The sequence below is a fragment of the Staurois parvus genome, unplaced genomic scaffold (assembly GCF_062004578.1).
Source record: "Staurois parvus isolate SC_StPar_1 unplaced genomic scaffold, SC_StPar_1.0 ptg000494l, whole genome shotgun sequence".
NCBI lineage: Eukaryota > Metazoa > Chordata > Amphibia > Anura > Ranidae > Staurois > Staurois parvus.
Window position 1 is genome coordinate 669311 of NW_028318290.1, and position 27683 is coordinate 696993.

At 43.6% G+C, this 27683-nt stretch overlaps 2 protein-coding genes across 2 annotated transcripts in view; one reads left to right on the forward strand and one right to left on the reverse strand.

Moving 5' to 3' along the window:
- The window catches only part of LOC149452141 (uncharacterized), a 408968-nt gene that overhangs the window by 111308 nt on the left and 269977 nt on the right, over window positions 1-27683 (reverse strand). The window lies entirely within an intron of this gene.
- Window positions 20995-26717, forward strand: LOC149452145 (uncharacterized). The gene is made up of 4 exons (XM_089689737.1): window positions 20995-21098; window positions 21185-21382; window positions 26097-26498; window positions 26615-26717. The coding sequence occupies exons 1-3, from the start codon at window positions 21045-21047 to the stop codon at window positions 26382-26384; spliced, it is 540 nt and encodes a 179-aa protein (XP_089545863.1). The 5' UTR covers window positions 20995-21044; the 3' UTR covers window positions 26385-26498; window positions 26615-26717.

The following is a 27683-nucleotide window of genomic DNA, read 5'->3' on the forward strand; positions in this document are numbered from 1 at the left end:
CTGAATAATGGAATGTCCTTGGTGTGAGAGTACCAACTCAGAGAGTGCCTATGAATGGCATGTGTGGTTTATCCGTGACGGACAGTAGTGCATGAACTTGTGAAAGATAAACCACCCTTTGGATGGGTCTACACTCACCAGAACAAAAGTATTAATGCTCATGGTTTATACACATCACACATCTGGGGGTGCAGCGGTATGCTGGCAGCTATGGGTTAGTCATCCAGCTCCATCCATCAAGGTGGGTTCCAAAATGGTCCTGGGGAGGAATTATCTCAGCCACAGGAGCCAGAAAGGTGCTTAATAGTGTAGTACTTTATTATAATGGTCACGAGTAACAATTTAAAATATCCACGTGGAGTAATAAAATTAATAGCAAAGTGAGTACCAAGATGGCGGACGCTCCTCAATGGCGGCGGCGTGTCATCAGCAATAGGGATCCACCCAATGCATTTCGTGTACCAACACATCCTATTGGTGTGCCCCTGAGGACATGTTAGTACACAAAATGCATTGCGTGGAGCCCTATTGCTGACGCCACGCCACCGCCATTGAGGAGTGTCCGCCATACTGTCCGTCACGGATAAACCGTCTGCTCTACTGTCCGTCATGGATAAATCACACGTGCCATTCATAGGCACTCTCTGAGTTGGTACTCTCACACCAAGGACATTCCATTATTCAGGAATGACTATATTAACTTTTTTTTAGCACCATTTACCAGTTTACATGAGTATTGCACTTATTTGCACTTTTTTGATTTTACATGCGTTCATGATTGATAACATGCATTTATAGCGCTGCACTATTACTTTAACATAGAATAGTTACATGATTAAAGAGAAGGAAGATATATCATTATATTGGGAAATTACAACTAGACATTCCCAATTATTTGAGATATAAGTGTGAAAATGTTTGACATTTGAAAACAGAATGTATGACATTCATTAGGAAATGCATTAGTTGTCTGATCATTTTGGAGAAACAGCAACCCCCCCAAAAAATAGGTGTACTTTTACTTTAAATTATAAGTATTCTCACATGCAAACAGAAAAACGCCAACAGTACAAAGCCAGCGGTTGTGTGTCATCTAGCGAACATATCCGGCATTGCATCTAGAAATGTGCTAGATGTGATTCCGGATTTGCTAACAGGAAAGAGTCTACAAAGTAGATGCTTTTCAATGAGTTTGCTAGATGCCTTTCTGAAGACTGACAGGTCAAGATTGATTGAATGGAGTCTGCCTGAATGTTCAGCGTCTGCTGGTAGACTCAATTCTTAGTAAATCAGGCCCAATAGGTCTCCCGGGAAGGAGGGTCAACCTCCAATTTATGAACTTTTGGAAGCCTATAAAAAACTGGTATCTGGATTTAACACCTTAAAGAAGGTCATGGTCTTTTTATCAATGATACCCTTCTCAAAAGCTTCCTCAATCACACCAAAGAGGATCTTTTGACCATTCTCCATGTTATTATTATTATTATACAGTATTTATATAGCGCCAAAGGGTATGCTCAGCACTGTACAGTAGCAAGGGGGACAGAACATGAGACAAGACAGTAACAATACACCACACGAGGGGTTCGAGGGCCCTGCTCTTTTGAGCTTACAATCTAGGAGGGAGGGGAAGGTGGTACAGGAGGAGATGGCTGTGGGGGATGGAGTGGTGGGAGGAGTGGAGGAAGTTAGTTGTTAGGTGAGGTTGGGTGTTAGGTGAGGTTGGGATAGGCTTCCCTGAAGAGGAGGGTTTTCAGGGTGCGCCTGAAGGTGAGGAGGGTAGGTGACAGTCTGATGAATTGGGGTAGGGAGTTCCAGAGGATGGGAGAAGTCCTGCAATCGGCGTGGGAGGAGGAGACCAGGGAGCTAGAGAGTAGCAGGTCCTGTGAGGAGCGGAGGGCACGGGTAGGGTAGTATTTGGGTATCAGGTCAGTTATGTAGTTTGGGGCAGCATTGTAAATGGCTTTGTAGGTCAGAGTTAGCAGTTTGAATTTGATGCGTTGGGCAATCGGGAGCCAATGAAAGGATTGGCAGAGGGGGGAGGCAGATGTGGAGCGGTTGGTGAGGTGGATGAGTCTCGCCGCTGAGTTTAGGATCGACTGGAGTGAGGATAGCGTTCGTTTGGGTAGGCCAGTGAGAAGGGAGTTGCAGTAGTCCAGGCGTGAGATGATGAGGGAGTGTACGAGTTGTTTGGTGGTGTCTGGGGTGAGGAATGTACGTATCTTGGAGATGTTTCGGAGGTGGAGCCTGCAAGATCTAGATAGCAGTTGGATGTGGGGTAGGAAGGAGAGGTGGGAGTCCAGGGTGACACCCATGTTGATGGACGTTATCTTAGTGTACCATTCCTTATATCTAAAAATCTTTTGACACATCAATACATATTTTTCTCGCTCCATGATGACAAGGCTCCACCCTTGTCGGCAGGCTTGATCACAATGTCATGGCCAGGGGCGGACTTACCATTTGGAAACTGGGGCACTGCCCGAGGGCCCGGGGTCAGTAGGGGACCCCATGAGATGCCCCTGGTACCTTTTTCATAGGCTTTTTTGAGTGTGGGCAAGGACACAGGGGCCCCATGATCCCCTATTGCCCGGGGGGCCCCATGAGTTGTCAGTCCACCCCTGGTCACGGCAGTTCTTAAGCTGTTCCAAAGCAACACATTCTTCTCCCATAATATTATCAAATGCCATCTTTCCAAAATTCACCATTTTTAATTCTCTGGTAACTGCAGCCACAGAACACTGAACTCCAGTTACTGCCAACAAGGGGGAAAAGAAAAAGATTTAACATAAAAACCCTCATCATCTATTCTGGACAGGACCATGTATTCCTCACCATTCTCGTATCTCTGAATTTCCTCCACCAGTTCTAAAGCCATGTCAGCTAAATCATCTTCAATATCCTCTACATGACTTTCCTGTCATCGGGCAACAACATCTCCTAAAGCTCTGTACTCCTTTCTGGAGAGATGGGGCCAATCTTTTATCAGTCCATTAAAGGATCATCTCGTCTATTGTTTCTAGAATGTAATGCTTTCAAGACAAACTTACTGGTAAATAAATATAAATCTTTAACTGCTTCAAAGCTCGAACCTTTCATAACAGAGCAAAACCTCAAACTCTTAGAAAGAAAACAAATCACCTTGGAAAGGTTAACGATTTTATAGTCACTTTCCTCTATTGTTTATCCATCCTGCTCTTATTCTAGTATATTGTTTTCTACCCCATTTGTGGAGAACCTCCCTCCCCAACCCGTTCCCTTCCTATACCCCCTCCTTGACTAAGATCTCTTTGTTTTCCTGCTTCTTCTATTCCCCCTCTCCCCTCCTCCATGCTCCTATTTTTTGCTAGTTATTCACCAACACCAACTTGGTCCTTACGTGTAAAAAATGAATGGTATGACTGTCCATATGAATGGTATAAAGTTCCATGACAGTGATTGGCCTTTTATATCTTTACATGGTCATCTGTTTTATGGGCTCCTAGTAATATTGGTGACATCCAAGCTATGCAGAATGGTTTTGGTGGTCCCTGTAGAAATCCATATATATGGGCATTTGTGCATTATTAATTACAGACTAAACCCACCTGGAGACCTGGGGACACTACAAGTTATATATTCCATGTTACAGGTACCTCCAAGTTATATATGTAGTTTCGGGGGGTCCTTGTGGAAGTCCATGTGTGGACATTTCTACCTATGATAAATGACAGGCTAATCCCACCTGGAGACCCGAGGACACTGTACAAGTTCTATATGTAGTCTCGGGGTCCCTGTGGAAGTCCATGTGTGGACATGTCTACCTATGATAAATGACAGGCTAAACCCACCTGGAGACCTGGGGACACTGTACAGGTTCTATATGTAGTCTTGGGGGTCCCTGTGGAAGTCCATGTGTGGACATGTCTACCTATGATAAATGACAGGCTAAACCCACCTGGAGACTTTCTCCACACCTGGAGTGTGCTGAGTTCTTGGAGAACGTCTACACAGTGTTTCCAGATTGGCTTTATCACCCCAACGAGCTCGCTCCAGTTCATGGATGTCATCATTATGTTTGGAGGATCTCACCAGTCAGGAGCCTTTCCTGTCATCCTACATGTTCCCTTCTGAGGATTGTTCTATCCTTCCAAACAAATGTATGAAATCATGGATGAGTCCTCCTTCTATGTGATCTAGAAGATCTTCAATCACAATGTCTTTATGGATGAAGTGGATGGCCCAGTTTATATATTATTTATTGCTTTACAGCTCTATTCCCTCCAGGATTCATTCTTTATTTATAGAACCATTCAAGGAAGTGTTCTTACTTTGAGAGATCTCCACCACCATTCCTCTGTGACCATTACATCCTTGTCATTTATGTCTAACATCTTCATTATCAGTGGATTGATTTATATCTTTATACTTTAGGGATTATTTCTACATTTTCTTTACCCAAAAGATCTGTGTTATTATGTGTACCTTTATTGTTATCTTGTGTTCTGTGTCTTTAAGACTTCTCTATGTGTAATAAAATATCTTTGTTAAACCGCTTGTTGCATAAGGGCCATATTTATTTTTTCTTACTTTTTTAGTTATTTGTGAACTTCTGTAGTATCCCTGTAAGGTGGATACAATGCAGGAATGGTTATTATCAGACGCTTCTCGGGGCTGCAGTTCCTCTGAACTCTACAAGATGGTGATCTCACTTATACCCAGACAGGAAGTTTCTATGGAACACAGACAGGAAGTGATGTTAGGTACAGACAGGAAGTGATGTCAGGTACAAACAGGAAGTGATATCAGGTACAAACAGGAAGTCATCTGGAATAAAGACAGGAAGTTCCATGTCGTATGAAGCAGAGAGGAGACATTGTTGGAAGTGGCAGCAGAGGAGGTAATAAGATGTTATTTTCTATTTACACCCAGCCTGTAATCCCCTGGTCACTTTCCTGAGCTGTGTTCCCCGTCCTGTATTCCTGGATTTCTCTCGGATAATCTTCCTTCTCTGTGCTGCAGACACAATTTATGTATCTAGACTGGATTTATGGAGGTTCTGGGGCTCAGCTGGCAGCATTATGTGACCTATGCTCCTGGGACATGTGATTTGGATCTTCTCCTCAATGTCCGGGTCTAGTAAGATCTCTGACAGAACATTTCTCCCAGGGTTCCTTGCTCTGTGGTCTGCTGGCTGTGCCGGGTGGAGGGATATGTCTGTAGTGTCTCAGACCCAAGTCACTGAGTGCAGTCTCAGGAGATGGGAGGCAGCGGTGTGGGACCTCTGCAACTTGTCTACAGTAAACATTGCTCGGCTCCACCTCCTCGCTGGATATTGGCCGCCTGTGGACCTTTCCTGAGCTACAGTACTGGCGCCCAATCACCGGTGAGGAGGCGGAGCCGAGCGGCAGCGCGGACATCGAGTGAGGGAGCAGCCGGAGTGAAGGAGCAGCGCATCCTGGACTGGATCATCGCGGGACTGGGACAAGAGCCAGGTAAGAGACAGCAGCCCCCTGCCCACCCCTGTACTTGGTGTCCCCTGCCGGCGGGCCGGATGAGTGTGCTCAGCAGGCCACAGTTTGAGGACCCCGGCTGTAGAGGGATATGCTTTGCTCATATTCCATGTCTGAGGTTTCAAACCACTGTAAGCTATTTACTAAATACCAATATATACTATTTATTAGTGTGGCCCCCTTGTCCTGAATAGAGGTACTATGTGGGTTTAGTTTGTGGCTGGGCTGTACTTGGCTCAGGCTGATTGTATAGTTCTTCACTTGGTTTCTCCCTAAGTTTAGGTTGTCTTGTGATGTCTCACTGTGGCCAGTAGATGTCACTGCTATCACTGGACATAGGATGAGATTTCACCAACCAAACTAAAGGGATATTAGACCACAAATGTCCCATATTGCAGCTTACCAATCATTGGGTGTGGCGGCTGCATTCATTTTCTTTGGCAGTAACATGCCTTCTGTATTAGAGCACCCCCACTGTGGAGACAGCAGCATGGTCAGTCTGGGGGGAGGGGAGTGTTAGATGTACTAGCAGATATAAAAAACAGTAACTAATTGAAGCCAAACTCTATCTCACACTTCATAATCAGTTTCATCAAACAGGTTTTGTTCCTTTTGGGATAAAAGTTTTACATGAATAAATAAAAGCTGATCATTGTAAGCCCCCTGTCAGTGGTAAATGGTCTGCCTCATCCCTGGAACTGATACATTCTGCTGCAGAGTTTTTAGAAAACAGATTTACTGGCTAGATCACCAGATGAATATAGAAGAAATCCTATATAAGAAAACTAATACTGTCTAGTCCTAACTTTTGTATCCTCTATGATAAGTTGTACATTATATCGGCCTTAATTATTTTACACCCATTTCCTACCAGCTGGACATTTTATATCGGATGATGTGATTGGAGCACAGACTTTTACATGGTGATAATAATGTATAAAAACAAACAAGAGCGCACTCTAATCGTGCATTACTGTGGTATAACACGTAATTTATTAAATAAAAAGGATGTTTACTCACAAACCAACGTGATAATGGGCAGTATAGGTGATCCACAAAAACAGTCACAATACAACTGTGCCTAATGATGCGGATAAGCTGACGCGTTTCGGGAGCTGAACCCCCTTCCTCAGAGCTCAGGATGTGTCTGCTGGCCACAAGCCTATATACCAATGGGATGTCAGAAGGAGGGTGAAAAACTTAGACACAGTTGTATTGTGACTGTTTTTGTGGATCACCTATACTGCCCATTATCACGTTGATTTGTGAGTAAACATCCTTTTTATTTAATAAATTACGTGTTATACCACAGTAATGCACAATTAGAGTGTGCTCTTGTTTGCTTTTATTCATCAGTGGTCAGATTTCCCGATCTCAGAAGGGCAGCACCTCTTCGGTTGGCATTTGACAATTCCTTGGTTTGCATGAAGATTGGAGTGCTGCTTTCGTTTATTTTTCTTTTGGTGATAATAATGTGATAACATCCTCCAACTTTGGACCCTTAAACAGAAAGTGATAATGAGGGAGGAGTCAATACCCCAATGATGGTGGTCTTCAGGATCAGTCCAGTCTTCATCTTGGTTGTTCTCCCCCCATCCTCACTCTCTGACCTCTGGTGGGGCTCAGCCCCGCTGTTCTTCATGACTAAATCATGGACTAAATAAGGAAGTGCAGTACTTCTTGTGTTGGGAAGATGGCGATGAGTGATAGAGGGGGTGGGGACCCTCGTCCTATAATCCCCTCATCACTGTCCCTCCTATAAAAGACAGTTCTGATTGTTTCCTCACTCTGTGACTAAGGTCCATGAATAAAGAAATGACCTGGTAGGAGATCAGAGGAGCCATTTCCTAGTTCCCTTGAGGGTGGAATTGTAAGCTCCTCAGAGACCAAGCTGCCTGATGTGGGCGGAGTCCTGGTTTGGGGGAACCAATCAGCTCCTGTCTAGTAATCCTCTTTGTCTTTGTATTTTAGTCCATGGCCGGGAGATGAGGAAAACCTCTGAGGATTGTCTCACTTTGTCTCCAGACTGGAAAGTAGAAGATGAGGACATCACACAGTATAGTCCAGGAGAAAACCTGGCTCCCTCCAATGTCCATCCGGCACCACCCAGTATAGATGGACCATCGGATTCCTCGTATCCTGAGGAACCTCAGACTGTGCGGGACCGGGCCGGCCTTCCAACAGGGAAGAGCTTCTCCTGTACTTTTGCGGGAAATGTTTCCATTATAAATCCCAACTTAATAGGCATAAAAGATGTCACACGGGGGAGAAGCCGTATTCCTGTCCTGAGTGTGGGAAATGTTTTTCAGATAAGTCCAGTCTTTACAGACATCAACGATCTCACACAGGGGAGAAGCCGTATTCCTGTTCTGTGTGCGGGAAATGTTTTTCACAGAAGTCCGATCTTTACACACATCAGAGATCTCACACAGGGGAGAAGCCATATTCCTGTCCTGAGTGCAGGAAATGTTTTTCAGACAAGTCCAATCTTTACACACATCAGAGAACTCACACGGGAGAGAAGCCATATTCCTGTCCTGAGTGCAGGAAATGTTTTTCACAGAAGTCCCATCTGTACAGACATCAGAGATTTCACACGGGGGAGAAGCCTTATTCCTGTCCTGAGTGCGGGAAATGTTTTGCACAAAAATCAGATCTTGTCAAACATGAAAGGTCTCACACAGGTGAGAAGCCGTATTCTTGTCCTGAGTGTGGGAAATGTTTTTTAGATAAGTCCAGTGTTTACACACTTCAAAGATCTCACACGGGGGAGAAGCCGTATTCCTGTCCTGAGTGTGGGAAATGTTTTTCAGTGAAGTCCCATCTTTCAAGACATCAGAGATCTCACATGGCGAGAAGCCACTTCCCTGTTCTGAGTGAGAGAAATGTTCCTCACTGAAGTCTTGTCTTCCTGTACATCAGGGATCCCACACAACCCTGGAGGTGTATTAGTGCCTTGAGTGCGGGAAATGTCTTCTAGATGAACGTTGCTGGACATCCCAGCTCTCATGTGGGGAAGAAGCACACCCTGATATACACCTCAGATTTACTCCATGTCTGATCTTCATCATGAAAGAAACAGTCCATAAGGAGATCAGAGGTCCCCAAAGACATGGATGAAGTGTGGGACCGGGTCAGCCATTGATATCAGGAGAAGAGTAAAAATGGAGTCCTGTCCTGTGATTGGCTGAGTACATTTTGTGGTGGGAGATTTCACAAACACTTGGAGGTCTGTTTAAAAATAAATGTTTCTACCTCCTGTATACCTGACACTTCCACCCCTTTCCTGCCCAGGACGACTGGTAACTATCAGCCCTCTCACACTTTGAATGACAATTATACAGTCATGCAACATTGTACCCAAATTATATTTTTGTAATTTTTTCACACAAATCGATATTTATTTTGGTGGTAATTAAACACCACTTTTTACCATTTTTCTTGTTTTTACAAATAAATAGTCTTTCCTTATCAATGTAGACAAAGGTGTATTCTGCGCCATTTCTTGGGTACAATAACCCCAATCAGTGTCTATGATTCAGTGTGTAGGAGAGTTATAGAGTCTACAAACTATGGGAGAGATGTCTGAAAATCCATCATGTCTGATGACGGCAGATCTCATTTCTGAGGATCACAAACACCAGAACGGTACAAATTGTCAGAACTTTATCTGTGAGGAAATAATCCGTATACAATTCATGGAAACAGGCGGGATCTGGAATGAAGGAGATTCCCTACTAATTCTCACAAAGTAACCGACATCCCAGTTCTGTATTTGTGATAATTGGAAGACAAAATAAAACGCAATAATGTGCAAAAATATATATTTATTAATAATATAAATCAGTACAAAATGGGGATGAAATCTAATAGGTGATGATAAATAATAAACAATACAAGATAACAGTACAATGATCTAATCCACAATAATGGGGAGAAATACAAGCCAGCAATTACTTCCAAATATTAATGAATTACATCCAACTGTCTGGAAATGTCGTGTAAGAAATCAGTAACTCAGCAACATGTGACAACAGATATACAAATCCCCCCCGTGATCTCTCTACACCCAGATATTCAACGCTCAACGTGTACCTTGCCATGACTTGATGTGGAATCCCATACACAGGCCAATCCAATCCGCTTACAATCTGAGATGAAGATGTAATGTTACATGAAGTAGTCTACCTTGTCATATATATACTGTATACATCCGGATAAACCATTGACTAGAAGCCAGAATCAGCTTCAGGGATATGTAAAATCAATCTTCCCCAGAGGAGGGAAATGATAATAATTTATACTGCAGGTAAAATGACGTCACATCCCCTCCTGTGCTCACCAGAACCGTTATCGGACTAAACAATGTATCTGGAGATATAAGGGGAGTACAAGTTATCTGAGGAAAATGAAAGTTCTAGTTCCCAATATGGAGTGTATGGTGTCAGTGATGTCAGCTTTCAGTGCGCTCACTTCAGGGGGTGTCTGTGTCCGTCTGTTGCCCCTTGTCTCCTGTCTTGTGAGGTCTTGTTTTGTGATGTGTGTCCTCTTCTCTGTCCGTCTCTTACTTTTATCCCTCCAAATAAATCCTAGGTGGGCAAAGCTTATCTCTCCTCACAATGACATCAGACTAGGTGCTATTTTCTCTACTAATTGATTTCAGTGACCTGAAGGGGGCAGTATAGGATGAGGAATTCTCTGACACATCTTCTGGAACATGACAAGGGTTGACCTTTAACCTCGGCTGGTAAGGACATGACTACATTTAGAGAGAACTGCTTTTCTGCCAGGTTTGGTGTGACACAGACTGGTACCCATGTCACTGCTAATAATGTATTACTGAAAGTGGTTGTAAACCTAAAAAACACAAATCTGTCTAATCCTGCAGTTGGGTAGATTTTACCTTTACTGAGCCATTCAGCTTAGTCTGGTATCTTGAAGCAATCCCTTTCTCCAGAAATCCCACCTGATCTTCTGAGCAGAATAAATCTGACACCAGCAGAAATATGGTGTCACCACTTCCCTTCTCCTGTGAGTGACAGGCTGTGCTGAGGAGGAGACCAGTATGAGCCTCCATGTAATACACTGCAAGGAGTGGGGGAGGGGGTGTCCTCTCCATGCTGGTCTCTGCCTTCACAAGATCCACAACTCAGCACTCATCAGCACCAGTGATTGTTCTTGAGCCGAGGCTGGAGGGGGGTATAACTGGGGGATTGTGTGACATCACATCTCCGCCGACTATTCTCTGGTCCTAAGCCACGCCCACAGACCAGCAGTTTTTGGAGGGCGGAGACAAGCTAAAGGAGCATTTTTCTGAGGTACACTCACAGCTGTATGGATGTTTACATTAAAATGAATTCATTTATGGCAAAAAGTAAATTTTCTTAATATTTGGGTTTACAACCACTTTAAGTGATTCTGGAGAAAACAAAATCTAGTAATATATATCAAGTAATGTATTACTTAAGTGATTCTGGAAAAGAAAATAAATCTACCTTTATATCCTACAAAAAGATGAGGTCATTATACTGAGACTTCTTATCTCACATCTTCTGTAACATAACAACGTTGTCATACAATGAACTCAAACTGATACTTTATAATGTTACAAACAGAATATCCCCAATATATCAATATGTATTCATTGTTAAACCATTTCATATAAATATATGTATGTGGAGATGGAATATAGTAATATAAACCTGGATGACATAAGTAAGCAAGCATTCACTTCATGTAATACTAATAATTAGAGATGAGCGAATCGAACCAGGCGAACCGGAATTCGAGTCGAATTTCAGGAAATATTCGATTCGCGTCGAAACCGAAATTTTGCCTACTTCGGGTGCGCGAATCGAAGATTTCCCGATCAGCCGGCAAAAGTGTCCCTGCAGTGAGCTCCGCTATTTCTGACAGTTCTCTGACAGAAGGAACACATGTTTAGCGGTTGAAACATTGTATCTATTAGTTTCCATTTAGGATACAGATGTTTCAACCGCTGTACATGTGAAGAAGCTGTGAGAGAACTGTCAGAAATAGAGGAACTCTGCACATACACTTTTTGCCGGCTTGGAATTCTTCTTCTTTTCATCCTACTTCTTCTTCTTCATCCTCATCCTCTTCTTCTGAGGATGAAGAAGAAGAAGAAGAAGTAGGATGAAAAGAAGAATAATTCCAAGCCGGCAAAAAGTGTATGTGCAGAGTTCCTCTATTCTGCAGATACAGTTAGAGGAGCTCTGCAGATACACTTAGAGGAGCTCTGCACATACACTTTTTGCCGGCTTGGAATTAATCTTATTTTCATCCTACTTCTTCTTCTTCATCCTCATCCTCAGAAGAAGAAGAAGAGGATGAGGATGAAGAAGAAGTAGGATGAAAATAAGAATAATTCCAAGCCGGCAAAAAGTGTATGTGCAGAGCTCCTCTAAGTGTATCTGCAGAGCTCCTCTAAGTGTATCTGCAGAAGAGAGGAACTCTGCACATACACTTTTTGCCGGAAACCGCTGTATGGAGGGAATGTCCCAGAACTGTCAGAAATAGACTATTTATGACAGTTCTGGGACATTCACTCCATACAGCTGTTTCAACCGCTGTATGGAGGGAATGTCATGGAACTGTCAGAAATAGACTATTAATGACAGTTCTGGGACTGTCCTTCCATACAGCGGTTGAAACATTGTATCTATTTGTTTCCATAAATGGATCCATTTATGGAAACAAATAGATACAATGTTTCAACCGCTGTATGGAAGGACAGTCCCAGAACTGTCATTAATAGTCTATTTCTGACAGTTCTATGACATTCCCTCCATACAGCGGTTGAAACAGCTGTATGGAGTGAATGTCCCAGAACTGTCAGAAATAGACTATTTATGACAGTTCTGGGACATTCACTCCATACAGCTGTTTCAACCGCTGTATGGAGGGAATGTCATGGAACTGTCAGAAATAGACTATTAATGACAGTTCTGGGACTGTCCTTCCGGTTGAAACAGCTGTATGGAGTGAATGTCCCAGAACTGTCAGAAATAGACTATTTATGACAGTTCTGGGACAATCACTCCATACAGCTGTTTCAACCGCTGTATGGAGGGAATGTCCCAGAACTGTCAGAAATAGACTATTTATGACAGTTCTGGGACATTCACTCCATACAGCTGTTTCAACCGCTGTATGGAGGGAATGTCATGGAACTGTCAGAAATAGACTATTAATGACAGTTCTGGGACTGTCCTTCCATACAGCGGTTGAAACATTGTATCTATTTGTTTCCATAAATGGATCCATTTATGGAAACAAATAGATACAATGTTTCAACCGCTGTATGGAAGGACAGTCCCAGAACTGTCATTAATAGTCTATTTCTGACAGTTCCATGACATTCCCTCCATACAGCGGTTGAAACAGCTGTATGGAGTGAATGTCCCAGGACTGTCAGAAATAGACTATTTATGACAGTTCTGGGACAATCACTCCATACAGCGGTTTCAACCGCTGTATGGAGGGAATGTCATAGAACTGTCAGAAATAGACTATTAAAGACAGTTCTGGGACTGTCCTTCCATACAGCGGTTGAAACATTGTATCTATTTGTTTCCATAAATGGATCCATTTATGGAAACAAATAGATACAATGTTTCAACCGCTGTATGGAAGGAATGTCCCAGAACTGTCATAAATAGTCTATTTCTGACAGTTCTATGACATTCCCTCCATACAGCGGTTGAAACCGCTGTATGGAGTGAATGTCCCAGAACTGTCAGAAATAGACAGAAACTGTCACAGAACTGTCCTTCTTCTCATCCTTCTCCTTCTTCTCATCCTTCTTCTCATCCTTCTCCTTCTTCTCATCCTTCTCCTTCTTCTCATCCTTCTCCTTCTTCTCATCCTTCTCCTTCTTCTCATCCTTCTCCTTCTTCTCATCCTTCTCCTTTTCCTTCTTCTCATCCTTCTTCTTCTGCTTCTCCTTCTCCTTCTTCTCATCCTTCTCCTTCTTCTCATCCTTCTCCTTCTTCTCATCCTTCTCCTTCTTCTCATCCTTCTCCTTCTTCTCATCCTTCTCCTTCTTCTCATCCTTCTCCTTCTTCTCATCCTTCTCCTTCTTCTCATCCTTCTCCTTCTCCTTCTTCTCATCCTTCTCCTTCTTCTCATCCTTCTCCTTCTCCTTCTTCTCATCCTTCTCCTTCTTCTCATCCTTCTCCTTCTCCTTCTTCTCATCCTTCTCCTTCTTCTCATCCTTCTCCTTCTTCTCATCCTTCTCCTTCTCCTTCTTCTCATCCTTCTCCTTCTTCTCATCCTTCTCCTCATCCTTCTCCTTCTCCTTCTTCTCATCCTTCTCCTTCTTCTCATCCTTCTCCTTCTCCATCTTCTCATCCTTCTCCTTCTTCTCATCCTTCTCCTTCTCCTTCTTCTCATCCTTCTCATCCTTCTCCTTCTTCTCATCCTTCTCATCCTTCTCCTTCTTCTCATCCTTCTCATCCTTCTCCTTCTTCTCATCCTTCTCCTTCTTCTCATCCTTCTCCTTCTTCTCATCCTTCTCCTTCTCCTTCTTCTCATCCTTCTCCTTCTCCTTCTTCTCATCCTTCTCCTTCTCCTTCTTCTCATCCTTCTCCTTCTCCTTCTTCTCATCCTTCTCCTTCTCCTTCTTCTCATCCTTCTCCTTCTCCTTCTTCTCATCCTTCTTCTTCTCATCCTTCTCCTTCTCATCCTTCTCCTTCTCCTTCTTCTCATCCTTCTCCTTCTTCTCATCCTTCTCCTTCTTCTCATCCTTCTCCTTCTCCTTCTTCTCATCCTTCTCCTTCTTCTCATCCTTCTCCTTCTCCTCATCCTTCTCCTTCTCCTTCTTCTCATCCTTCTCCTTCTCCTTCTTCTCATCCTTCTCCTTCTCCTTCTTCTCATCCTTCTCCTTCTTCTCATCCTTCTCCTTCTCCTTCTTCTCATCCTTCTCCTTCTCCTTCTTCTCATCCTTCTCCTTCTCCTTCTTCTCATCCTTCTCCTTCTCCTTCTTCTCATCCTTCTCCTTCTTCTCATCCTTCTCCTTCTCCTTCTTCTCATCCTTCTCCTTCTCCTTCTTCTCATCCTTCTCCTTCTCCTTCTTCTCATCCTTCTCCTTCTCCTTCTCCTTCCTCATCTCCAAGGGCATTTAAATTAAAGGTACAGTGTTCTGCACTAATTTAAAGGCTCTCTGAAGCCTAGAAACCCTTTTTATAAGTCATCTTCGTAGCGGATAAATTCGCATCGAATCGAATTTCATACTGGAATTCGCCGAATCAGCCGAATCGAATTTTTCATTTCTTCGCTCATCTCTACTAATAATAATACAAGTGACATTTTTGGATCAGATATTCCTGTCACATAATAATAACACCATATACAATGTAAGGTATAATATGCACTCTTTCCAGAGGATCATGGGAAATAATCATTGTGACCAGTTCTTGTGTCCTTTGTTCCATCTAGACATGGACTCATCCATTTATCTTACCACTTGGTGTCATGTCTAGTCTTCATCTTGTAGCCGTCTGATACCACCATACCCCCCCAGATTTATAACCTGGGAACATAAGCTGTAACCACCTTGGAATGCTCTTAGAATCTGTGTTCAGAAACCATGAAATAGAATATACAGAACAAAATGGCTTCCAGCATGTCCATGTAGAGATGATAAGTTCAGGCCTTCCTGATTCATTCTGTGAGCCTAGAACAGTTCCGCCAACCTGGTGATCTATGATTGGCTCATAACCCTGTGGGGTGGTAACCTGTAGGCACCTGCTGATCTACAATTGGCTCATAACCCTGTGGGGTGGTAACCTGTAGGCACCTGCTGATCTACGATTGGCTTATAACCCTGTGGGGTGGTAACCTGTAGGCACCTGCTGATCTACAATTGGCTCATAACCCTTTTTTTTCCTAATCAGATGATGATTGCAGAACTCCCAATGTTGTTCATGTAATGGAGTGCACAGTGTGTTCCATCCAAGAAGGGCAGCAAGGTAGAAGCCGGCAATTACAGGCCAGTGAGTCTAACATTGGTGGTAGCCAAGTTAATGGAATCACTCCTGAAAGGAAGGATCATTGATCATCTAGAAACACACAACTTGCTGGATCCAAAGCAGCATGGCTTTACTGAGGGCAGACCATGGCAGACTCATCTGATTGGACATTTTGACTATATTACCAATGATTTGGACCAGGGTGGTGCTGTGGACATAGAGTATCTTGATTCCAGCAAGGCATGTGATACAGTTCCACATAATGATCTAATACAGACATTGGACAAGCTAGGACTTAGCCCTTGGGGGGTTCAGTGGATATGCAGCTGGATAAAGGATACATACCAGAGTGTGGTTGTAAATGGGGATCACTCAGAACAGAGAGCAGTCACTAGTGGTGTACCCCAAGGCTCTGTACTTGGTCCTGTTCTATATGTAATCTATATGTAAGTGATAGAACTAAAGGGTTGTTGGGTAAGGGGATGTCTCTTTGCTGATGACACAAAGGTGTGTAATAGGGAGGATATCCCTGGAGGTGTCTGTAACATGGAACAGGATTTGGCATTGCTAGATGATTGATCAGAGAAGTGGAAATTGCAGTTCAATGTTTCTAAATGTAAAATAATGCACCGAGGGAAAAGAAATCCCTTGAGAGAGTACAACATGGGGATTATGTTGCTTGACAGCACTTCAGAAGAAAAGGATTTGGGGTACTTATATAGATCTTTATATCACTAGAGGGGTCACCAGCAGGAGGAAGGAGGTCCTGATTCCTCTATATAGATCTTTCTATCACTAGAGGGGTCACCGGCAGGAGGAAGGAGGTCCTGATTCCTCTATATAGATCTTTCTATCACTAGAGGGGTCACCAGCAGGAGGAAGGAGGTCCTGATTCCTCTATATAGATCTTTCTATCACTAGAGGGGTCACCGGCAGGAGGAAGGAGGTCTCGATTCCTCTATATAGATCTTTCTATCACTAGAGGGGTCACCGGCAGGAGGAAGGAGGTCCCGATTCCTCTATATAGATCTTTCTATCACTAGAGGGGTCACCAGCAGGAGGAAGGAGGTCCCGATTCCTCTATATAGATCTTTATATCACTAGAGGGGTCACTGGCGAGAGGAAGGAGGTCCTGATTCCTCTATATAGATCTTTATATCACTAGAGGGGTCACTGGCGAGAGGAAGGAGGTCCCGATTCCTCTATATAGATCTTTATATCACTAGAGGGGTCACTGGCGAGAGGAAGGAGGTCCCGATTCCTCTATATAGATCTTTATATCACTAGAGGGGTCACCGGCAGGAGGAAGGAGGTCCCGATTCCTCTATATAGATCTTTATATCACTAGAGGGGTCACCGGCAGGAGGAAGGAGGTCCCGATTCCTCTATATAGATCTTTCTATCACTAGAGGGGTCACCGGCAGGAGGAAGAAGGTCCTGATTCCTCTATATAGATCTATCACTAGAGGGGTCACCAGCAACCTCATGTAGAATACTGTGTCCAGTTCTGGAGACCTCACTTACATAAAGGTATTGATAAGATAGAACGAGTCCAGAGACGGGGAATACAAATAGTGATATCAGGAGAGACTTCAGGAACGTAACATGTCCAGTCTGGAGGAGAGAAGGGAAAGGGGAGACATGACTGAAACCTTTACATACAACAAGGGAGTGAATAAGGTTCAGGAGGGCAGGATTTTCAATATGAAACCAAAATGAAGAACACGAGGACATGACCTCCAACTAACTGGAGGAAAGTTCCCAACTAATCTTAGAAAGTATTATTTTACTGAAAGAGTAGTTGATGCTTGGAGTGAACTTCCAGTAGAGGTAGTGAGCCAGTGACAAATCACAGAGACCATCACAATAGTACACAATGAATGAAAGCCATTCATTGTGTACAACTGTCATGTGATCACTGTGATTGGTCATAGCAATCACATGGTACTGGGCTGGCCTGGTACAATGATCTGTCATCTGGTGGACACAGCAGGTGACATATCAAGACACAGCAGAGCCACTAGACTTGGAGGACTTCATATGATGTCCACCCAGGATGGGAGAGATCCCGCTCAGCTCTCATTCTGCTATAGGCCTGGTGGGAAACAGTTCATTACAGGGGACACTGTACAGGTTCTATATGTAGTCTCGGGGGTCCCTGTGGAAGTCCATGTGTGGACATTCCTACCTATGATAAATGACAGACTAAACCCACCTGGAGACTTTCTCCACACCTGGAGTGTGCTGAGTTCTTGGAGAACGTCTACACAGTGTTTCCAGATTGGCTTTATCACCCCAACGAGCTCGCTCCAGTTCATGGATGTCATCATTATGTTTGGAGGATCTCACCAGTCAGGAGCCTTTCCTGTCATCCTACATGTTCCCTTCTGAGGATTGTTCTATCCTTCCAAACAAATGTATGAAATCATGGATGAGTCCTCCTTCTATGTGATTTAGAAGATCTTCAATCACAATGTCTTTATGGATGAAGTGGATGGCCCAGTTTATATATTATTTATTGCTTTACAGCTTTATTCCCTCCAGGATTCATTCTTTATTTATAGAACCATTCAAGGAAGTGTTCTGTGAGAGATCTCCACCACCATTCCTCTGTGACCATTACATCCTTGTCATTTATGTCTAACATCTTCATTATCAGTGGATTGAGATATATTTTTATGCTTTAGGATGTATTTTTGTATTTTTTTACCCAAAAAGATCTGTTTTGGAGGTTTCTATTTTATTATGTATTTTGTTTTTATCTTGTGTTCTGTGTCTTTAAGACTTTTCTATCTGTAGTAAAATATATTATATAAACAGTTGGTTGCATAAGAGTTAGGTTTATTGTTTCTTACTTTTTTTAGTTCTTTTTGAACTTCCCTGGTATCCCTGTAAGGTAGATACAATGCTGGAATGGTTATTAGGGGATGTTTCTCGGGGCTACAGTTCCTATGAAATCCACAAGATGGTGACCTCATTTCTCCTCAGACAGGAAGTCTCCATGGAATACAGACAGGAAGTGATGTCAGGTACAGACAGGAAGTGATGTCATGTACAGGCAGGACATTCCCAGAGGTGAGTTGGGAGGAAGCAGATCGGAGACATTTGTGGAAGTGGCAGCAGAGGAGGTAATAAGTTGTTATTTCCTATTTACACCCAGTAACCCCCCATCATGTCCGTCCTCTTCCTCCATAGTCACGTCCGTCCTCTTCCTCCATAGTCACGTCCGTCCTCTTCCTCCATAGTCACGTCCGTCCTCTTCCTCCATAGTCACGTCCATCCTCTCCCTCCATTGTCACGTCCGTCCTCTCCCTCCATAGTCACGTCCGTCCTCTTCCTCCATAGTCAGGTCCGTCCTCTTCCTCCACAGTCAGGTCCGTCCTCTTCCTCCACGGTCACGTCCGTCCTCTTCCTCCATAGTCACGTCCGTCCTCTTCCTCCATAGTCACGTCCGTCCTCTTCCTCCATAGTCATGTCCGTCCTCTTCCTCCATAGTCACGTCTGTCCTCTTCCTCCATAGTCACTGTGACATCTTTTATCTCCAGCAGATGATGATACACACATATATAGTGTGGGAACCCAGATTAACCCCTTCAGGGGCAGAACATTCCCCCACTTCCGGGGCCGGAACATTCTCCTCATTGTGGAGATAAATTCTAGTAATATGGTCCTCTAAACAAACAGCACTGACAATAAATAGACAAGACAAGGACCATCCTGACCATACATGGCCTACAAAGGGCAATGATGACACTACACAGGCAGCCAATGGGCAATCATTACACTATGCAGCCAACACAATGATGGAGTGCCGGGGTCAGGAGTATGGAGCATAGAGCCCCCTACATTGCTGTATTTACTTTCCAGACCTCCTTACAGAACTCCTATCAGGAAAGGAAGACAACCTTCACCTTCTTACCATCTCATTATTTTCCAGTATACCAAGTGGAATGAAGGAGGGAAGTCTTTCCCCCCTTGGTGGGTACTTATTCTTAGAGGAGGTCTGTTGGTGCATTATCAACTAAAAGGTAGTCAGGGGTCAGTGCTGAACATCTTTAGGAGACATTCCAATAGCTTCCTGTTATGCAGGCTCTGGCAGTGCCCGGAGCTGGAATTCAGAGTCTCAGGAAGCCACCACCACTCTGTACAATGTCCTGGATACTACAGTATACTTGGCAATGAAGAGAACTAACCCCTCTCTTATGTTGTTCTCCTCCTACCCACGATGGGCTGTCATTGGAGGGAAGAGAACAGACTCCTCCCCCTCTATTACACCATTAGCATCCTCCTGCTATCCAATCCAATCTCTTCTCTTATTGCAGAGAGTGACAGTGACATCACTCCTGTCAGTCAGCAGGCTGCTAGAGATTGGAGCCTTGCAGTCAAAGTTCTGGCTATTAAAGTCAGCAACTCCAGCCAAAAGTCATCAAGTTCCCCTTCCTGGACATCATGATGAGCCGACATTGACCTCACAGCACTGCCTCAGAGCAAACTAGTCATAGGAAGGATCAGATTTATCATTCCTTGTCTGCAGATCTAATACTCATCAAAACCAGTTCAGAGACCAAACAAACCCAACAGAGAAAAGGGGATTTCTGATCTGGCAGGTCAAGATAGTGCCAGGACCTCCATGATGTAGCAAATACTAAACAGTTCAGATTAAATATCTTTCCATGGGGGGAGTAGTTCTTCAATGTCCAGCAACCCTCCTATTCCCCCCTCACATCCACATCCTATTATTGTGTGACCAATACCATCCAAATCATTCTTACTTTCATTTCCCAAAGTTATCCGTCTTCAAGGAGACCTGTATAGATCACATGATGGCACCAATGAGGATGGAGGAGGACCGGAGTCACATGACTGAGAAGATACTAAACCTCACCCTGGAGATCATCTACCTGCTGACCGGAGAGGTGAGGAGGATTCTGGGAGGTCACATGACATCACTCTTATCTCTATTAATAAAACACAGACCTGACCGGAGAGGTGAGGAGGATTCTGGGAGGTCACGTGACATCACTCTTATCTCTATTAATAAAACACAGACCTGACTGGAGAGGTGAGGAGGATTCTGGGAGGTCACATGACATCACTCATCTCTATTAATAAAACACAGACCTGACCGGAGAGGTGAGGAGGATTCTGGGAGGTCACATGACATCACTCTTATCTCTATTAATAAAACACAAACCTGACCGGAGAGGTGAGGAGGATTCTGGGAGGTCACATGACATCACTCTTATCTCTATTAATAAAACACAAACCTGACCGGAGAGGTGAGGAGGATTCTGGGAGGTCACATGACATCACTCTTATCTCTATTAATAAAACACAGACCTGACCGGAGAGGTGAGGAGGATTCTGGGAGGTCACATGATATCTCTCTCAACTCTATTAATAAAACACAGACCTGACCGGAGAGGTGAGGAGGATTCTGGGAATCTAACATGATATTCCTATTGGTTCCTCAATACAGAGATTTCCTCTTCTGAAGTCAGGTGATCATATGACCATCACAGTGCCTCCATGTGACTCCCTAAACCCTGAGGGACACAACATGCAGAAGATTCTAGAAGTCACCAAGAAGATGATGGAGCTGCTGACAGGAGAGGTGAGCGGTGCCGGGAATTCTGGGACATTCTCCAGTAACAGACAAGGGATGTGTCTGGATGGTGACTGTATGATTGTGTGTGTCAGGTTCCTATAAGGTGTCAGGGTGTCACTGTCTATTTCTCCATGGAGGAGTGGGAGTATTTAGAAGGACACAAGGATCTCTACAAGGACGTCATGATGGACAATCAGCAGACTTTCAGGAAGATTGTAAGGAAGGAATTTCCCCGGAATGAGACGATATTGAAGCTCACCCTGGAGATCCTCAGCCTGCTGACTGGAGAGGTGAGTGTAATGAAGGGGTTAAATAAAGAAAAAATCCTCTTGTGCTGCCAAACCTAATATGATGAACTAAGAGTGTCTGCAAACACCAAACTGCATCCCCACAACACTACAAAATAAATGGAGATAAATAGTGCTGAGCTACTCACTAAAGCTAACCATAAAGTAAACACCTGACAGAGCCCCTAACTAAGGTGATAGAAGTGCATACCTAGAGAATCACCAAACACAAGGGAAGGAAAAGATCCAAAAACAATGGATGTCCTGCTAGGCCACACCAAATGTGAGCAAACCAATGAGTGCAACTTCAACAAATGTGCAAATAGTCTGAGTAATATATATCAAGGCATAAATAATAATATATATAACAAAGCACACAAAATATAAAGATAATAATATTCCATTAAACACCCGGCTGAGCCCTCAACACAGTGACAGTCTGTGAATAAATGTCCGTAAATGCAGGAAAAATCAAGATCTGTAATGCAGAAAAATCTTCAAATCAGCAGATATTCCACATGTGACTTGGAAGAATCCTCCACCAGCGAGCGTGCACGCTCCTCTCCCATTTTCATCTCGGAATATATGTAAAATGTGCTTTAATATCAACCCAAAATCCAACCAGCTCTCCTCTGTAAGTACTTTACTGGCTCCTCTAATTCCTCATCAGAAATCCGTGTTCAAAAAAAATCAGAGGACATCTCATAGTGTAATACTTCATGTTTAATGTATAAAAACCGGGTATAGAATACTCAAAATCAGGCCAGCAGACCCATACAAGCATTGGTAATAACATACACAGGAACAGGTGTACCAAGATGGCGGCCACCGTCTGACCGGAAATGATGTCATCACACTTTCTTCATTACATAATGAATCATGTGACTTCCTCAGGGACATGGATTCCTGATGGGGAATGGGAGGAGGAGCCGGTAAAGTACTTGCAGAGGAGAGCTGGTTGGATTTCAGGTTGATATTAAAGCACATTTGATCTATATATATGTTTTGGACTTGGTTTTTTATTTTGTTTTTTGTCTGAGTATAGATCTATGTTTGTCCCAAGCATGTTTGATGATATTTGCTGTTGACTGGCTCACTACCTCTGCTGGAAGTTCACTCCAAGCATCAACTACTCTGTCAGTAAAATAATACTTTCTGAGATTAGTTGTGAACTTTCCTCCAGTTAGTTGGAGGTCATGTCCTCGTGTTCTTCATTTTGGTTTCATGTTGAAAATCCTGCCCTCCTGAACCGTATTCACCCCTTTCATGTATTTAACAGTTTCAGTCATGTCTCCCCTTTCCCTTCTCTCCTCCAGACTGGACATGTTAAGTTCCTGAAGTCTCTCTTGATATGTTCTATCCCCCCCAGACCTTTCACCATTTTTGTTCCCCGTCTCTGGACTTGTTCTATCTTATCAATATCTTCATGTAAGTGAGGTCTCCAGAGCTGGACACAGTATTCTACATGAGGTCCAACTAAAGATCTACTGTATATAGAGGATTCAGGACCTCCTTCTTCCCGCTGGGGACCCCTCTAGTGATATAAAGATCTATATATAGGAATTGGGACCTCCTGCCGGTGACCCCTCTAGTGATATAAAGATCTATATAGAGGAATCAGGACCTCCTTCCTCCTGCCGGTGACCCCTCTAGTGATATAAAGATCTATATAGAGGAATCGGGACCTCCTTCCTCCTGCCGGTGACCCCTCTAGTAATATAAAGATCTATATAGAGGAATCAGGACCTCCTTCCTCCTGCAGGTGACCCCTCTAGTGATAGGATCTATATAGAGGAATCTGCACCTCCTTCCTCCTGCTGGTGACCCCTCTAGTGATATAAAGATCTATATAGAGGAATCAGGACCTCCTTCCTCCCGCTGGTGACCCCTCTAGTGATATAAAGATCTATATAGATGAATCAGGACCTCCTTCCTCCTGCCGGTGACCCCTCTAGTGATATAAAGATCTATATAGAGGAATCGGGACCTCCTTCCTCCTGCTGGTGACCCCTCTAGTGATATAAAGATCTATATAGAGGAATCGGGACCTCCTTCCTCCTGCTGGTGACCCCTCTAGTGATATAAAGATCTATATAGAGGAATCGGGACCTCCTTCCTCCTGCTGGTCACCCCTCTAGTGATATAAAGATCTTTATAGAGGAATCTGGACCTCCTTCCTCCTTTATGGACCCCTCTAGTTATGCACTCTAGAATTCTATTTGCTTTCCCCACTGTTTGCTCATTTTGCAATCATCTGAAATAAGTACCCAAGTCCTTTTCCTCTGTAATGTTGGCCAACACTGTACCCCCATGTTGTTCACTCTCAAGGGATTATTTTTCCCTAGGTGCATTATGTTACATTTAGAAACATTGAACTGAAATTTCCACTTTTTTGACCAATCTTCTAGCAATGCCAAATCCTGTTCCATGTTACAGACACCTCCAGGGATATCCTCCCTATTACACACATTTGTGTGATCAGCAAAGAGACATCCCCTTACCCAACAACCCTTTAGTTCTATCACTTACATATAGATTACATATAGAACAGGTCCCAGTACAGAACCTTGGGGTACACCACTAGTGACTGCTCTCTGTTCTGAGTGATCCCCATTTACAACCACACTCTGGTATCTATCATTTATCCAGCTGCACATCCACTGAACCCCCCAAGGGCTAAGTCCTAGCTTGTCCAACTTCTGTATTAGATCGTTATGTGGAACTGTATCACATGCCTTGCTGGAATCAAGATATTCTATGTCCACAGCACCACCCTGGTCCAAATCATTGGTAATATAGTAAAAAAAAACCCAATCAGATGCCCTGGTCTGCCCTCAGCAAAGCCATGCTGCTTTGGATCCAGCAAGTTGTGTGTTTCTAGATGATCAATGATCCTTCCTTTCAGGAGTGATTCCATTAACTTGACTACCACCAATGTTAGACTCACTGGCCTGTAATTGCCGGCTTCTACCTTGCTGCCCTTCTTGTGGATCAGTACAATATTAGCTGTCCGCCAGTCATGAGGGACTTCTCCTGTTAGAATAGATTGATTAAAAAGATCCGTTACTGGTCCAACAACTAGACCTCGAAGTTCTCTGAGATCTCTGGGATGATCCATCAGGGCCTATTGATTTATTAATCTTTAACTGAGCCAGTTCCTCTGCTGCCTCTGTCTCCGGAAATCTTAAAAATGATCCATCATTACTGGAACCAATATGATTTCCCAACTTATTATTATTAGTATAATTTACTTCTGAGAAGACAAAAGTCATTGTTTAAGTGGTTTGCTACATCCAGGTCTCCCCCAACATAGGTGTGGTGCCCAGATTTCATTTTAGTGATCCCATCATATTTTTTCTATCACTAATGTACCTAAAAAATGTTTTATCTCCTTTCTTCATAGATTTAGCAATTTCCTCCTCTTTCTGTGCTTTGGCAGCGCTGATAATGTGTTTGGCCTCCTTTTGTATATTTTTTTATCAGTTTTCTCTTCTGTTTATTCTTACTAACTTGCCTGACATACAATCTAGTTGCCTCCAGGATGGTCGACTCTATCAGTGCCCACTGATTACTTACTCCGGTCCTTTTACTCCAACCTTTCAACTCATTTTTTAGAAATTCGCCCATTTCACCAAAATTTGTCTTTTTGAAATCTAAATCTTTTGTTTTTGATTTTTCAGTTCTTATTGTAATATCAAACCAAAGACATTGGTGATCACTAGAACCCACATTTTCTCCCACCTCAATATTACACAGTTTATCCCCATTTGTCAGTATTAGGTCTAGAATATGACCACCTTGGGTTGGCCTTTTTACTGTTTTAGAGAAGCCCCATTCAGTGCTTCCATTACATCTCTGCTACTGCTTGTAATAACAGTTTGAGATTTACAGTTAATGTCAGGCGTGGTGACGTCATCCATAATGAAAACCTCCCCCTTTATTGCCATTTGTGTTATCTCATCAATCAAGAAGTCCTCCTAATCTTCAGCCTGTCCTGGGGGTCTGCATATGACACCAATTCTAAGGGAAGATCCCTCTCTGGTTGGAAGGCAGACCCAGAGGGTTTCCAGTATTTCTTTTGTTGCTTGAATTAATGTTCTCCTTATGCTATTTCTGACATATATGACAACTCCACCTCCCCTCCCCCCTACTCTGTCTTTCCTGTATAGTGTATAGCCTGGTATAGTTACTTCCCAGTCATCTGAATCCTTGGACCCCGTCTCTGTAATTACAACAAGGTCCAAGTGGTCCCTAGACATAAGAGCTGTCAGCTCACAAAGCTTGTTGCCTAAACTCGGAGCATTAGTGCAATGACATGACAAGCACTGCCATCTACTGCTTTATGTTTACCAGCAGAAACTGTAACTGAAGTGACCCCATCAGCCCCGTCCTGAGCAACACCAACCTCACATTTGTTTCAGCCTGCTGGGGACAGAAATGATCCTCAACAATGACATCTCTGCCCCCATTTCTCAGTTTAAATGCATGTCCAAAAACCTCCTAAATTCCATAGTAAGGAGCTGAGTGCCCTTGTGTGAGGGATGCAGACCATCTCTATTGTACAGCTCAATGTCAGACCACCTGATGGCATCATGACTAACAGAACCAAAACCTACAGCTTTGCACCAATCCTTTCACCAAACATTGGACTCTGCTATACCAAGTACTTCCTCTTGTTGTCCATTATGGACAGGTAAGACCTCTTTGTATCACACAGAACTGTACAGGAGTCATGAAGAAATCTACCAACAATGACACAAGAAGGAGATCTCATCGTATGACCACAAGATCCTCGAGAATCCAGAATCCCACCACCATCCCCCCACCTCCATCCCTGATCCCTACAAGACAGAAGACACAGAAGATTCTAGAAGTCACCAAGAAGATGATGGAGCTGCTGACAGGAGAGGTGAGCGGTGCCGGGAATTCTGGGACATTCTCCAGTAACAGACAAGGGATGTGTCTGGATGGTGACTGTATCATTGTGTGTGTCAGGTTCCTATAAGGTGTCAGGGTGTCACTGTCTATTTCTCCATGGAGGAGTGGGAGTATTTAGAAGGACACAAGGACCTCTACAAGGACGTCATGATGGACAATCAGCCGCCCCTCACATCACCGGGTAAGAGGAGACTTTATTGTAAAGGAGAGAGCAGTACGGAGGATCCACCTAGATCCCCCATCATCTGATAAACACATAGAAACAATGGATTCAGTCAGTGTGTGTGTTTCCTACAGATGGATCCACTCATGGGAACCCACCAGAGAGATGTCCCCGTCCTCTGTATTCCCGGGATTCCACACAGGAAGGTCACACCATCCCTCACTATTGCAAGGTTGGTGGGATGGAGCATCTAGAACATGGATTTATGGAGACAATTTGTGGATTTTTATGTGACCTTATATTTTACAGATGATATTTTCTCTCATTTCCTTGATTTAGAGTGGAGATCCAATCGATATAGAATTTGAGGTGAAAGCAGAAGAAGAAGAGGCGTATGTGAGGGATGATCAGCAGTCTATGGAGGAGGATGGAATAACGGGGACATTTATAGAGGAGGACACTCCTACAGAGATCAGCACAGGTGGGTCATGAACACTAAATCCATTCCTCCACCCATACTGCTCACTGATTGGTCCAGAGTAGGGCGGGGACTGGGTGATATCAGCCTGTAATCCCCTGGTCACTTTCCTGAGCTGTGTTCCCCGTCCTGTATTCCTGGATTTCTCTCCGATAATCTTCCTTCTCTGTGCTGCAGACACAATTTATGTATCTAGACTGGATTTATGGAGGTTCTGGGGTTCAGCTGGCAGCAAAATGTTGATTTTTACTCTAAGCATTGCATAATGTAGGCACCCAGGACATGTGACTGGGGTCTCCTGCCTTGTGCCTGACTCCTCCAGGGGACCTTCTCTGTTATCTGCTGGCTGTGCCGGGTGGAGGGATATGTCTGTAGTGTCTCAGACCCAAGTCACTGAGTGCAGTCTCAGGAGATGGGAGGCAGCGGTGTGGGACCTACAAAGTTACATAGTTAGTCTGGCTGAAAAAAGACATTCCATCTAGTTGTACCATTAAAAATAAAAGTTATAATCCGACACCCACAGCTGATCCACCAGAAGGCAAAAACCCAGCAAAGCACGATCCGATCTGCTCCTGCAGGGGAAAAAAATCCTTCCTGACCCCCCGAGAGGCAATCGGATATTCCCTGGATCAACTTTCCCTATAAATGTTATATCCAGTTATATTCTGTGTATCCAAGAAAGAATCCAGGACTTTCCTACAGCAATCCCCCCCTTATGTATTATA